Below are 14,877 nucleotides of genomic sequence, written 5' to 3'. Positions count from 1 at the left end.
TAGGCGACACAGAACAATCTTATTGTAAATCACCTATACTTTGTACTTCATCCCAAATCAATAAAACGCAAGCAAAACATTGAGTTTTTATCTCTAAGGAAAGCCCAAACATGGGTAAACAAATTGGTAAAAAAAGCCCCACGAACAGTAAGGCCACGCGGGCTCCTAGGCCGACCCGTTTAGTTAATCTGTCGTGCTCGTCACGGAGACGAGGCCCATGTGCCGGTATGACACGACCGCTTATAAACGAGTCTCCACATGCTGTGCCATGCCAGGCCCGTTTACGTGTGAGCTGGGCCGTGCCGTGCCCGGCTCGACCCGTTGGCTCTTTGGTTTCATCCATCCAAAAGCAACCATGATGAACGGCGAGCGAATTCTCAAAAAAAAACTGATGAACGGCGAGCGTTAAAGCCATGCGAAGGAGAGAAGGGTAAAAAGCCTTCACGCAGTCGTCTCGGTCTCACCGCCGCCAACACCCTTGCCGTCGCCCCGGACACCGCGATATTCCCGTGACCTCGTCGCGATGGCCGCTCCCGGCAAGCCCGACCCGGCCGCTGTGCCGCCGAAAGCGCCGCAGCCGCAGCCGCAGCCACCGGTGAAGGGGGCCATCATGCGCCGCATCTTCCCCTTCCTCCTCGCCACCAACATCTTCATCGGAGGTGAGAGAGGCGCCCCCCCGTACTCGATCTCTTTCATTTCCAGTCTTGTACCTCTACATTTGTGCCACAATGTGTCGTTGACCTCGCTACGGTTCGTTCAGTCTCAGTTACTACTCTGCTAGTCTCTCTGCTTAGGGTTCTTGGTGCTCTTCGCTGTGTAGATTGGCTTGAGAAAGACTAAATCTTGATAGGTCGCAGCGAATTCTACTTGTTAGCTACTAGATACGATAAGGTGTGGTCTGTGCCTGCGAAGTAGCTCTAACTCTCTTGCGTGTCCTTAATTATTGTGCATCTGGGCTACCCCAGTTTGCTTCTAGTGTTTCCTTAACCAAAATACACATATGAAGTTTTATTCCTGCTATTTATTTTGAATTAGGTGTGATAATCAAAATTATGACAAGATGTGGTTACTCTATTGTTTGGTAGGAAAGTAATACTCCCTCCGTCCGGAAATACTCGTCGGAGGAATGGGTGTATCTAGATGTATTTTAGTTCTAGATACATTCATTTTTATGCATTTCTCCGACAAGTATTTCCGGACGGAGGGAGTACGTAGGTGAGAATGAGATGAACTCTACTTACAAAATAGTGAGACTCCAGGGATCAGATCCATGCCGCATTTATTTTATAAAGATAAATCCCATATTTGTATCACGGACTTTGCCTTTTTCACAGGTGGCAGGACATATAAATTTCTCTTAAATGTAAGGAAAGGACTGTAGCATACATCTTCATGATTTGACAATTATGTGGTAAGAAAGTACAGAACGATCGGTAGGAACTTTCAGGGTTTCCCCCCTCTGTCTTGGAACTAGAAACCCATTGCATCGCAAGGATTACTTGGTTGCAGCATAGAAACAGAATACGCTGATAGGCTACAGTTTGTTAGGGGGCAAGAGAGAAAATAGGCAAAAAAAAAAAAATCAGTTTTCCTTAAATTTGTTGAGAATTTGCAAATTTCCAGTTTATGGTAGCTACAACATTGCCGCTACTAGTATATCATTTAGAGCGCAGAGCTGTTGTACCTTTCACTCGTGGCAGGATATATTTCTCGTAAAGCAAGGTACTGTAGCGTACATGGTCATGATTTTCGAAATGCTGCTTCATTCCATGTATACAAGGCCTATTACAACAATACATAGATTATGGAAAAAGAATCAACATTTACAATACACAATACATAGATTATGGAAATATATTTCTTGATAGATCAAGTGATATTCATTTTATGGTTTAGATGTTGGTATTTGTTTCTCTAAGCTTGGTCAAACTTAGGAATGTTTTGACTTAAGACAGAATTAATAGGTATAAGTGGAAGGAGGGAGTATGTGGTAAGAAAGCCAAAACAGTCGGTAGCAACCTTCAGGGCTTCCCCCCCTTGTTTTGGATAAGAAATCCATAGCATTGCAAGGTGGTACAAGATAGGCAATTATTATTTTAGTTTTGGTTAATTCTATTGAGAATTTGCAAATTTCCAATTTATGCCAGCTACAACATTGCCAATAAGCACAGTGCTGTTGTTACCTTTCTTAGCTGTGGCAGGATATATTTTCTCTTAAAAGTAATGATACTGCAGCATACACATTGAAAAAAATAGCACACTATGGCATGCTAGGAATGGCTCGCTAAATAAATCAGTGTACAATGTCTCGCTAATAGCACGCTATAGCGCGATATAGCATGCTAATAGCGGATTTTAAGGCCGGCGCTATTTTGCTATAGCATGCTACTTTTTTCACTGAGCATACATGATCACGATTTGAAAAATACTCCTTCCATGTATACAATGCGTATTTCTATCGTTTTAAAAAATTAGCTACATCTACAATACACAATGAATACATTATGGAAACAGATTTCATCATAGATGTAGTTATATTAATTTTGTATTCTAGATATTGATATTTGTTTCTATAAACTTGGTCAATCTTAAAATGTTTGACTTAAGACAAGATTAAATGAGGGATGTAGTATGTGGTAAGAAAGTGCAAAACAAATTATTTTTGTTTCGATCAAAACACAAAACAATTGGTAGCAACCTTCAGGTGTTTTCCCTTCTATTTTCGAAACAGAAACCCATAGCTTTGCAAGGATTACTGTTGTTGCAGCAGAGAAACATAATGCATTGGTAGGCTGCAGTTTGTTTTGGTTACAAGAGAGAAAATATGTGGTAAAGGAGGCAAAAATAAAATTGAGTTTTGGCTAAGTCTATTGAGAACTTGCACATTTCCAGTTTATGGCCACTATGCTACAGCCACTACTACATCATTATTTAGTGCTGTTGCTACTGTTCAGTTGGCTCATGCCTGTGAAGGTCCACTGGTAACCAAATGCCGCTCCTAAGGCAAGTATTAGTTGAGCTTGCTATGTGATACATACATACATACTAATTTTCTGTCGAAGGTATTTTTGTCATTGCACTCCATCATTTTCTCTTTTATGTGCCTTGGTCACGATTTCACTTAATAATTCAAGGACCTAGTTTATACCGAGGCGCGCTAAAGAACTTACCGTAGTCAATCCATGTAGGTATGCCTTCTGCGTTATGATTGAAACTGATGCATGGTATGGTTTACTATTGTTTTATATGATGTTTACCCACATCTTTCAGTAAGTTGACATCCATGTAACATGCAGTTTATGTATTTGCAAAGACCTACAAACGAGACCAGGACAAGAAAAATGCTGAGACCGCAGCAGCAGCAGCAGCTGCAGCAGCATTGTCAGCCCCACCTGCTGCAGTTGCTAAGCCTGCAGAGCCTGCTCCTCCACCGAAAAGAGTACTCCCACCTTTATCGGAAGATGAGCAGCGCCAGGTCTACAAGTGGATGCTGGAAGAGAAGCGGAAGAGCAAACCACGGGACGCTGCTGAGAAGAACAAAATCAATGAGGAGAAGGCTCTTCTCAAGGAGATCATCAGGGCAGAGTCTCTCCCTCGTTTGTGGTGATTTCATCAGTTCTCCTGCTGGCCTTGGATGTTTTTTCTCCCCCTGCAATTCCAGTAAGGGTATATTTTATTGTCAATCTAGCGCTGTTAGCTGGCACAAATAGTATGGCTTGGCGTGCTGATACGTCGACATTTCGTAGCCAATTTTTTCGAGTAACTCCAGTCTCTAGGAAACGGTTAGCTTTTAGAAGCAAAATTATGATGGTGGAGTCTATTCTGGAGATATTCTCACGCAGTAAATGATTGCTCCAAAACAAGGGGCTGTTTTGTTCGCGTAGCCTGTCTGGAGATGTGCGGGGTGTGGTGTTTTGTTGGTATCTGAGACTCACCTTCAGCCTTCAGGCCTCTGGATTTTGTTGCAATAATCAACGTTTATAGTATGATGACCCGTTGAGCATGCATTGAGCTCCTTTTACCTTGTGTACAAAGTTAATTAAACGTGCAGCTCATGGATAAAAAATTTGAGCGTTATTTTTTTAATGAAAAATAGGCATGCAAGTGTGTTGTTTGTGTGCTTCTTATTTTTCTAAAAATGAAAAAGTGGGTTTTGCGCTTTCGTAAACAACACAAGTTTAATAACTAATAAAACTGCTATTTTTTGAGTAAAATAAAGCTGTTTTTGTAAGCATAAACATTTTTTTTAGAACCAACTTGTGGTTGGATGGTTAGGAGGAGAGCTCACTTGGTCGGCTTGGGTGCATTCTCGGCCCACTCGTATGAAGGAAAATTCTCATGGGTTGGGGCGGCCATGGCCCAGGTTGGCCCTTGAGAAGCCCCGCCACTGCACTCGTAGTGCTCACACCCTATACATCTGCTTCCGTTTTCGAGACTCGCGCTTTAGCCTTGGGCCATTGGGTTGGTTCTCTTTCCTCAGGGATCATCGTGGTTTGTGGCCATCGAAATTCATGGCCGCTGAAGATTGCGAGTGGCATGCTCGCTATGCTTTAGGACTGGTGTCTGTCTTTGCCTATCTTGATATTGGGGAGATCTTCAGTCCTTCATTGCACATAGGAATTTGCATTGGCTGACGTGTGTTCCCGACAGATCATCCCTTCAAGGGGAGACCTTTAGTTAGCGACATCCTTCTTGGCTTAGCATAAGGGTTTTGGGGGCATGCTCTATTGTAGGGTGCCGCTTAATTGTGGCGGAGATCTAGATTGTGATGCTGATATGAGATATATTGATGTGAATGTGTAAGTGCATCTAGTGCTTCGTAGTGATTTGGTGTATTTACGACGTATAGGTTAAGGGACTAATGCGTTTGCGAGTGTACACAGGTCTATAAGTCTATGAGGAGTTTGATATTTACGATGAAAGTCGACCCCTAAAAATGAATGTCTTCAGCTAAAGACTTTGGTTTTCTTGAAGACTTTAAAAGTGAAGAAATTGGTGTAACCATGAAGACTTGATATCCATGCGAGGAATATGAAGCGTGAAGACTTTTGTTTTCATAGTTTCGTTTTCTCTTTCTCGAGTCATAGGAAACATCGTACTGTTAAAGGGAGTCGAGGTAAAATTAAGGAAAAGTTTCCAAGTGATGATCATCTCAAAATCCTACACCTACCCAATCTTTCGAGTGAAGCCATTGGAAATCTCATACAGTTCAGTCAATTTCTTCAGCGACAGAGATGAAGATCTTCTGTTCTCTGAGGAATTTGTTCTGACTGAGGAGTTAGGAATTCGCCAGTGCGGATTGCCTACAAGTGAGGAACATGATAGCCCTGAGGAATTTGATACTCAAATATCCGACTGTTGCTGTGCTATGCGCCAACTGTCCCAAAATATCTTCCCACCTAATGGTCATCTCATTGAAGGACATTTATGTCTTATCATGTCAGGCTGCTTCCTAGGCTATAAATAGCCGCCCCCTACAACCACTAGCTGGTTGGCTACTCCGAGAGAAACTGACACTTGTCATTGAGAGCATCCCACCCTCTGAGGACTTTGAGCGAAAATCATCAAGTGAGAAAAACCCAAACCCAAACACCTACAAACCCAAAGTGATTGAGCATCGCTGAAGAGATTGTTCTTGTGTGGAACCGACGTTTGTTACCTTTGAGGACTGTGCATCCTCCAGACGGTTAGGCGTCATGGTCTAGAGCATCCAAGAGAAAATTGTGGATCGCCAAGTGATCGAGTCTGTGACGGTTTGGAAGTCACCTGAAGACTTACCACGAGTGATTGGGCGAGGTCTGTGTGATTTTAGCTCAAGGAGAATACGGTGAGGACTGTGTGTCCGGGACTGTGTGTCCTTAGGTTTAAATACCTAGCCGCTCCAACCAGACGTACAACTGTCACAACAGTTGGAACTGGTCTACCAAATCATCGTCTTCACCAAGCTACTGGTTCTATTTCCTCAACATTTCATTTCCTCATTCTTGTGTTGAAGTACTTGATCGTTACTGTTTGGAGACTTTGAGTGAAGACTTTCTCAATTTCCTCAATCCTATTTCTTCAGTCAGTTTGTCTTCAGCCTGCTTATCCTGATTATACGCTACTTGTACTCTGTGCTTGTTTTCATTTCATCATGATGATTGTGCTTCTGTTCTGTTATGCATGCATCTGAATACTTATTCCGCTGCTAAGTAGTTTGTTGCTTAGGAATTTCCTCACCTTGAAATTCCTCAGTTACGAATTTGTAAAAATCGCCTATTCACCCCCCTCTAGTCGATATAACGCACTTTCAATTGGTATCAGAGCAAGGTACTCCCTTGTTCTATGTGATTTTGGTCTAACCACCTGGAGTTTTGGTTATGTCGACTGCAGGCATGATCAAGGTCCCGGCTGGGTGTCCTACCTTAGATGGGACGGACTACCCCTACCGGAAGAATAAGATGCGAATGCATCTTGAGGCAATTGACAACGATCTTTGGTACGTTGTGGAAAATGGTGTTCCCTCCGTCACTCCTACAATTAACGCTGCTGATGTGAAGAGATTCAAGCAACTCGACTCTCAAGCGAAGAATATCATATGTGGCCATCTCAGTAAAGGGCAGTATGGTAGAGTGAGTGCTTTGGAGACTGCTAAGCTTATCTGGGATAGGCTGTCAAAGGTCAACGAAGGAGTCTCAACTCAACGTGACTCTCGAGTTGACGTTCTTCGCAATCTCTTCAACCGCTTCAAAAGACTCGACAATGAAAATGTTCAGCAAACCTTCGATCGCCTCACTGACATCTCAAATGAGCTTCAAGCACTTGGTGCCACTGACATCACCGACCATAAGGTGGTGAAGAAATTGCTGAGATCGCTTGATTCCTCATTTGACACTCTTGCACTGATGATACAGGAACGTGGAGACTACAAGTCACTTGAACTGCCGATATCCTTGAGAGGCTAAACACTCATGAGTTCCAACTTGCTGAGAAGAGGGATCTCTATGGACCGAGCTATGGCAGATCACGCGCACTGAAGGCCAAGACAGTCTCTGAATCTGAAGGTGAAGATTCTAGTAGCAGCCTTGGTGATCCTGAAGAACTAAGTCAAGAGCTAGCAATGCTCGTGAGGAAATTCCAGAAGTTCTCAAGGCGTGGTCGCTTTGGTAAATCCTCAAGAGGTGATGACATGAGATCAGATTCCTCATCCCGTGACTACAAGAAGAGAACTTGCCACAAATCCAAGAAACCTGGACATTACATTACTGGTTGTCCTCAGTGGGAGAAGGAATCAAAGAAGAAGAAATACAAGGATTACGGTTCTGATGGCTCAAAGAAGAAGAAGAAATCTTCAAAGTCTTCATCGTCAAAATCTTCGAAGTCTTCGTCTCACAAGAAGAGCAGCTCCAAAAAGGCTCGAGCATTCATTGGCAAGGAAATGGACTCTGAAGCTGAATCTGAGGAAAATAAGGAAGAGGAGGCATCTGAGGAGTCAGACTCTGGTGTGGCGAGCCTAGCCCTCGCTACTGCTTTCGTCAGCAAGTCTATCTTCAACTCTGAGGAAATTGACTTCCCCAACACTGCTGACAACTGCGATGATGACTACGCTCCGACCTATTGCTTCATGGCAAAATGTGCCAAGGTACTCAAATATCCCTCCTCTGAATCAAGTGAGGATGAATCTGATGAAAACCTCAAGCCCAACTATTCTAAACTTGCTAAGATTGCTGTAAAGCAACAAAAGGCTTTTGAAAAGGTTCAAAATATGCTAGACAAAAGCGATGACCTGTTGGGTGAAGAAATGGATCGAACTCTAACTGATAATCTTCAGAGACTTCAGTCTAAGTTTGACAACCTTCAAAGTCATCATAACACTCTCTTAGCTGATCATGAGAAACTTTCTTAGGAATTTCTTCAAAGAAAGCAAGATCTTGAGAAGCTAAGGGTGAGTTATGAAGATCTTCAGAAGGAACATGATTCATTGCTTGCTCAACATATCAATTCCGCTCAGGATGAATTCATTCCACCATGTTTGAAATGCATTGAACGCGAATCTGCTAATTCTTCACTTGAAAGTTCAAATGCTTCTATTGCTGCAAATTCTTCAACTGTCTCTGTTATCACAAATTCCTCATCTGAGGATACCACTAGTATCACTGACAATGCAGGGCTGGAGGAATTGTATGTGACAAGCATGTACAAAAGCCTCAAAGGGCATCAGGCTCTTTGTGATGTGCTTAAAAAGCAGATCCTCAACAGGAACCCTAGGAAAGAGGGTATTGCCTTTGAAAGGAAACTCAATGCTGATGGGACCTACTGGAAACCTGAGCAGTATCCCAAAACCTCATGGGTTGCTGCAAAAGGACCTGCCGTAGATCCATCCACTTTATCTGGCTTTACATGTGAATCTTCATATTCTTCTGATGAGTCATTTGACTCCAACTATAAACTGTTGAAAAATCAGAATGGTGAAGTATTTGCTAGATATGTTGGCACTAACTGCAGGAATGGTCCCCCTATGAAGAAAATCTGGGTTCCCAAAAGGTGCCTTGAAAGTCTTCAGGTGAATGTCATCATGACACCACCTGTGAAGAATAGTAACCCCAGATCAAATTCTTCATATGGACCAAAGTCTTCATATGGATCCAAGTCCTCATATGGACCAAATTCCTCACGTGGATCAAATTCCTCACATGGATCAAAATCCTCATATGAACTTCATCGTGCTAACACTTCTGTTTCGCAGGGAAAGCCTAAGGGCTATGAATATGTGCATTATTCTTCAAATCATTATGTTCATAAGTCCTCGAAGAATTTCTCTGCTTATTCATATGCTTACTCTAACCCCTCTTATGTGAAACGAAGTGGATTGGCGTCTATGCCACCTTTCTCTTATGGAGCTCGCAGAATGATGAACTCTTTGCCACCCCTCCAGATGTGGGTGGTGAAGAAAAAGAACTAATCTCTTATGCAGGGTCAGGTTTCCAGACGAACTTAAACGTCTGAAGAATTTGCTGGAGGCCTGAATAATGCTTGATAGAACGCAAGCTAATCATGAAGAAATGAATTTTAATTTCTCACGTCCTCATACTGCTATATCTGTTCTATTCCTTGATGAAATTGATCTGATGAATTTGATGTCATATTCTTCACTGATGAAGTATATGAGTTCGTAAGTTGCCCTAATTCATCTGCATCTAGTGCCCCTTAGTGATTTTGGTGTATTGAAGACTTATAGGTTAAGGGACTAATGAGTTTGTGAGTGTACACAGGTCTATAAGTCTATGAGGAGTTTGATATTTACAGAGAAAGTCGACCCCTAAAAATGAATGTCTTCAACTGAAGACTTTGGCTTTCTGAAGACTTTGAAAGTGAAGAAATTGGTGTGACCGTGAAGACTTAATATTCATGCGAGGAATATGAAGCGTGAAGACTTTTTTTTTCATAGTTTCGTTTTCTTTTTCTTGAGTCATAGGAAACACCGTACTGTTAAAGGGGGTGAGGTAAAACTAAGGAAAAGTTTCCAAGTGATGCTCATCTCAAAATCCTACACCTACCAATCCTTTCGAGTGAAGCCATTGGAAATCTCATACAGTTCAGTCAATTTCTTCAGTGACAGAGACAAAGATCTTCTAGTCTCTGAGGTATTTGTTCTGACTGAGGAGTTAGGAATTCGCCAGTGCCGATTCCCTACAAGTGAGGAACATGATAGCCCCGAGGAATTTGAGAGCTCAAATTTCCGACCGTTGCTATGCTACGCGCCAGCTGTCCCAAAATATCTACCCACCTAACGGTCACATCATTGAAGGGCATTTATGTCTTATCATGTTGGGCTGCTCCCTAGGCTATAAATAGCTCCCCCCTACAACCACTAGCTGGTTGGCTACTCCAAGAGAAACTGACACCTGTCATTGAGAGCATCCCATCCTCCGACGACTTTGAGCGAAAATCATCAATTGAGGAAAACCCAAACCCCAACACCTACACACCCAAAGTGATTGAGCATCGCTGAAGAGATTGTTCCTGTGTGGAACCGACGCTTGTTACCTTTGAGGACTGTGCATCCTCCAGACGGTTAGGCGTCATGGTCTAGAGCACAAGAGGAAATTGTGGATCGCCGAGTGACCGAGTCTGTGAAGGTTTGGAAGTCACCTGAAGACTTACCACGAGTGATTGGGCGAGGTCTGTGTGACCTTAGCTCAAGGAGAATACGGCGAGGACTGTGTGTCCTCAGGTTTAAATACCTAGCCGCTCCAAGCAGACGTACGACTGTCACAACAGTTGGAAATGGTCTACCAAATCACTGTCTCCACCGAGCTACTGGTTCTATTTCCTCAACCCTTTAATTTCCTCATTACTGTGTTGTTGTACTTGATCGTTACTGTTTGAAGACTTTGACTGAAGACTTTCTCAATTTCCTCAATCCTATTTCTCCAGTCAGTTTGTCTTCAGCCTGCCTATCCTGTGTTTACGCTTCCTGTACTTATTGCTTGTTTTCATTTCATCATGATGACTGTGCTACTGCTTTGTTATGCTTACATTTGAGTACTTATTCCGCTGCTAGTTGTTCGTGACTTAGGAATTTCCTCACCCTGAAATTTCTCGGTGATGAATTTGTAAAAATCGCCTATTCACCCCCCTCTAGTCGATATAACGCACTTTCAATTGGTATCAGAGCAAGGTACTCCCTTGTTCTGTGTGATTTTGGTTTAACCGCCTGGAGTTTTAGTTATGTCGACCGCAGGAATGAAGACTGTGTCATGCCCCATCTTTGACGGTCGTGATTATCCCAAGTGGAAGGCCATGATGAAGAAGCGCCTCATGGCGATGAATAGCGAAGTGTGGACCGTCACTGAGATTGGTCTTACCGATCTATGCAAGATGGCGGAGGATGATGATATTTGCAAGTACACCCTACTTAACCTCATGGCGAAGGACATCATCTGCTCCTGTCTGTCCCAAAATCAGTTCAGGAACATTATGCATCTCAGCCCTGCGAAGCTTATCTAGGACCGACTCTCTGAGGTCTATGAAGGTCATCGAACTCGTCATGATCCCTGGTTTGGGGATTCCAAGGAATAGCTCAAGGCGATGACTCTCGATCCGGAATCATCATCCTCTGCGCCGTGCCTTATGGCAAAAGGTGCCAAGGTAAATGAATGCTACCTATCCGAGTCCAGTGATGATGAATCTGGTGATGAAATTGGACCCAGCTATACCAAACTTGCTTCCCTTGCCACTAAACAACAAAGAGCTTTGGAAAAAGTTCAAAATATGCTGGATGAAATCGATGATATGTTGGGTGAAGAAATGGATCGCACTCAAACCTTGACTGATAATCTTCAGAGACTTCAGTCCAAGTTTGATAACCTTCAGAGTCATCATAACACTCTCTTATCTGATCATGAGAGGCTTTCTTATGAATTTCTTCAAAGAAAGAAAGATCTTGAAAAGCTAAGGGAGAGTTATGAAGATCTTCAGAAGGAACGTGATTCATTGCTTGCTCAACAGATAAGTGCCGCTCAGGAAGAATTCATTCCACCATGTTTGAAATGCATTGAACGTGAATCTGCTAATTCTTCACCTGAAAGTTCAAATGCTTCTATTGCTGCAAATTCTTCAGCTGTCTCTGCTATCACACATTCCTCATCTAAGGATGCTACTAGTACCACTGACAATGCAGGGCTGAAGGAATTCTATGTGACAGGCATGTACAAAAGCCTCAAAGGGCATCAAGCACTTTGTGATGTTCTTAAAAAGCAGATTCTCAACAGGAACCCTAGGAAAGAGGGTATTGCCTTTGAGAGGAAACTCAATGCTGATGGGACCTACTGGAAACCTGAGCAATACCCCAAAACCTCATGGGTTGCTGCAAAAGGACCTCCCGTAGATCCATGTACTTTATCTGGCTTTACATGTGAATCTTCATATTCTTCTGATGAGTCATTTGACTCCAACTATAAACTGTTGAAAAATCAGAATGGTGAAGTATTTGCTAGATATGTTGGCACTAACTGCAGGAATGGTCCCCCTATGAAGAAAATCTGGGTTCCCAAAAGGTGCCTTGAAAGTCTTCAGGTGAATGTCATCATGACACCACCTGTGAAGAATAGTAACCCCAGATCAAATTCTTCATATGGACCACAGTCTTCATATGGATCCAAGTCCTCATATGGACCAAATTCCTCACGTGGATCAAATTCCTCACATGGATCAAAATCCTCATATGAACTTCATCGTGCTAACACTTCTGTTTCGCAAGGAAAGCCTAAGGGCTATGAATATGTGCATTATTCTTCAAACCATTATGTTCATAAGTCCTCGAAGAATTTCTCTGCTTATTCATATGCTTACTCTAACCCCTCTTATGTGAAACGAAGTGGATTGGCGTCTATGCCACCTTTCTCTTATGGAGCTCGCAGAATGATGAACTCTTTGCCACCCCTCCAGATGTGGGTGGTGAAGAAAAAGAACTAATCTCTTATGCAGGGTCAGGTTTCCAGACGAACTTAAACGTCTGAAGAATTTGCTGGAGGCCTGAATAATGCTTGATAGAACGCAAGCTAATCATGAAGAAATGAATTTTAATTTCTCACGTCCTCATACTGCTATATCTGTTCTATTCCTTGATGAAATTGATCTGATGAATTTGATGTCATATTCTTCACTGATGAAGTATATGAGTTCGTAAGTTGCCCTAATTCATCTGCAGGTTGATTAACCAAAAGTTACTGAGTGGGTCCTTGACTGTGGATGTACAAATCACATGACTGGTGACAGGAACTTATTGATGGACGCTGCTTTATCTCCATCGCATCTGAAGCATATCACCTATGCTGACAAAGGCAAAAGCAAGGTATTGGGTCTAGGTAAGGTTGCGATCTCAAAGGATCGACACATGGACAAAGTCATGCTTGTCGAGTCCTTATGATTCAACCTCATGTGTGTCTCAATGCTTGTGATCTTGATATGGTTGTTGTCTTTGGCAAGTATCGTTGTGTTGTGATCATGGAAGCTGACCATTCCAAAGTCTTCGAAGGCTTTAGGAGAGGAGACTTGTATATTGTTGATTTCTCTACAGGACAACAACCTGCTACATGTCTACTTGCAAAAGCTTCAGAAGGCTGGCTATGGCATCGATGACTTGGTCATGCTGGCATGAGGAACTTGCATACTCTCGCGAAGAAGAAGCATGCCATTGCCATCGAGGATGTAAAATTCCTCAAGGATCACCTGTGTGGAGCTTGTGAAGCTAGAAAGATGACAAAGGCCAAGCATCCCTCAAAGACTATCATGACTACCACTCATCCATTTGAATTGCTTCATATGGATCTCTTTGGCCCTACTCATTATGCCATATTCACCAATGCTGCATCTTTATATGGCTTTGTTATTATTGATGACTATTCTAGTTACACATGGGTGCACATCGTCACTTACAAATTTGAAGTGCAGGAAGTCTTCAAACGACTTTCCTCAAGGGCTTCAAACAACTTTGGAGTGAAGATCAAGCACATCAGAAGTGACAATGGGACCTGGTTCAAGAATACTGGTCTTGATGATTATCTTGATGAACTTGGTATTACTCACAAGTTATCTGCTCCTTATACTCCTTAGCAGAATGGCGTCGTGGAGCGCAAGAACAGGACTCTTGTTGATATGGCTCGCACTATGCTTGATGAATACAAGACGCCTCGTCATTTCTGGCCTGAGGCAATTGATACTGCGTGCCACATCATCAATAGGGTATATCTTCACAAATTCTTCAAAAAGACCTCATATGAACTCCTCACTGACAAGAAACCCAATGTGAGTTATTTCAAAGTCTCCGGTGCTAAATGTTCGATTAGAGATCCTCATCACAATTCTAAATTTGCACCGAAAGCACATGAAGGTTTTATGCTTGGTTACAGAAAGGACTCGCACACCTACAGAGTCTTCAACACCGTTCATCACAAGGTTGTTGAAAGTGTAGATGTGCGGTTCGATGAAACTAACGGCTCTCAAAGAGAGCACCTACCTCCTGTGCTAGATGAAAAGTCACCTGAGGAATCCATCAAGTTCAAGGCTACTGAGGATGTCATTCCTACCGAAGAATCAGCCAAAGAAGTCATTCCAGAACGTGAAGAACAATAAGCTGGTGCACTTGAAGAAAATGGCTCTGAAGAAAATGCTGAGCCAACTCAACATCGCCAACCCGCTCATCCTCGCGTTGCAAATGAAGTGCAGATCGAGAAAATCATCAGCGACATCAACGCACCAGGTCCTCTCACACGCTCAAAAGCTTCACATTTTTCTAACTTTTGTGGGAACTTTGCTTTTGTCTCTATCACAAAGCCCACCAAAGTAGATGAGGCATTTCTGGAGCCTGAGTGGATTCAAGCGATGGAAGAGGAATTACATCAGTTCGAGCTCAACAATGTCTGGGAACTTGTCAAGCGACCAGACCCTTGCAAGCACAATATCATCGGCACCAAATGGATCTACCGCAACAAGCAAGATGAAAATGGCCTTGTGGTGAGGAATAAGGCACGACTTGTAGCTCAAAGCTACACATAGGTTGAAGGAATTGATTTCGATGAAACTTTTGCACCTGTTGCTAGACTTGAGGCTATTCGCATATTGCTTGCTTATGCTAACCATCATAAAACCATCTTATATCAAATGGATGTGAAAAGTGCATTCCTCAATGGTAAGCTAGAGGAAGAAGTATATGTTGCTCAACCCCCAGGTTTTGAAGATCTAAAGCATCCTGACAAAGTCTTCAGACTCAATAAGGCCCTCTATAGCCTCAAGCAAGCCCCTCGGGCGAGGTATGATACTTTGAAGGAATTCCTCATGAAGAAAGGCTTCAAACCCGGTTCACTTGACCCAACACTTTTCACCAAAACCTATGAT

The 14,877-nt window shown here is 42.8% G+C and overlaps 1 protein-coding gene and 1 pseudogene across 2 annotated transcripts; both read left to right on the top strand.

Annotated features, from left to right (window-relative positions):
- Positions 1-377: 377 nt before the first annotated feature.
- LOC123078447 (uncharacterized) lies at positions 378-4,016 on the top strand. Of its 2 annotated transcripts, XM_044500956.1 has the most exons (3): positions 378-659; positions 1,335-1,363; positions 3,314-4,016. In XM_044500956.1, exons 1-3 carry the CDS (start codon positions 524-526, stop codon positions 3,605-3,607), a joined length of 459 nt encoding a protein of 152 aa, XP_044356891.1. In that variant the 5' UTR covers positions 378-523; the 3' UTR covers positions 3,608-4,016. The 2 variants fall into 2 exon arrangements, with proteins under 2 accessions (XP_044356891.1, XP_044356892.1); XM_044500957.1 differs by lacking the exon at positions 1,335-1,363 and having other exon boundaries at positions 395-659; positions 3,297-4,016.
- A 6,709-nt stretch (positions 4,017-10,725) lies between these two features.
- LOC123076266 (uncharacterized) lies at positions 10,726-12,700 on the top strand (annotated as a pseudogene).
- The last annotated feature ends 2,177 nt before the right edge of the window (positions 12,701-14,877 follow it).

Source organism: Triticum aestivum, chromosome 3D (assembly GCF_018294505.1).
Source record: "Triticum aestivum cultivar Chinese Spring chromosome 3D, IWGSC CS RefSeq v2.1, whole genome shotgun sequence".
In the NCBI taxonomy this organism is placed as follows: Eukaryota; Viridiplantae; Streptophyta; class Magnoliopsida; order Poales; family Poaceae; genus Triticum; species Triticum aestivum.
Note: the sequence above shows the minus strand (reverse complement) of the source record. Positions and strands in the feature narration are given on the sequence as shown.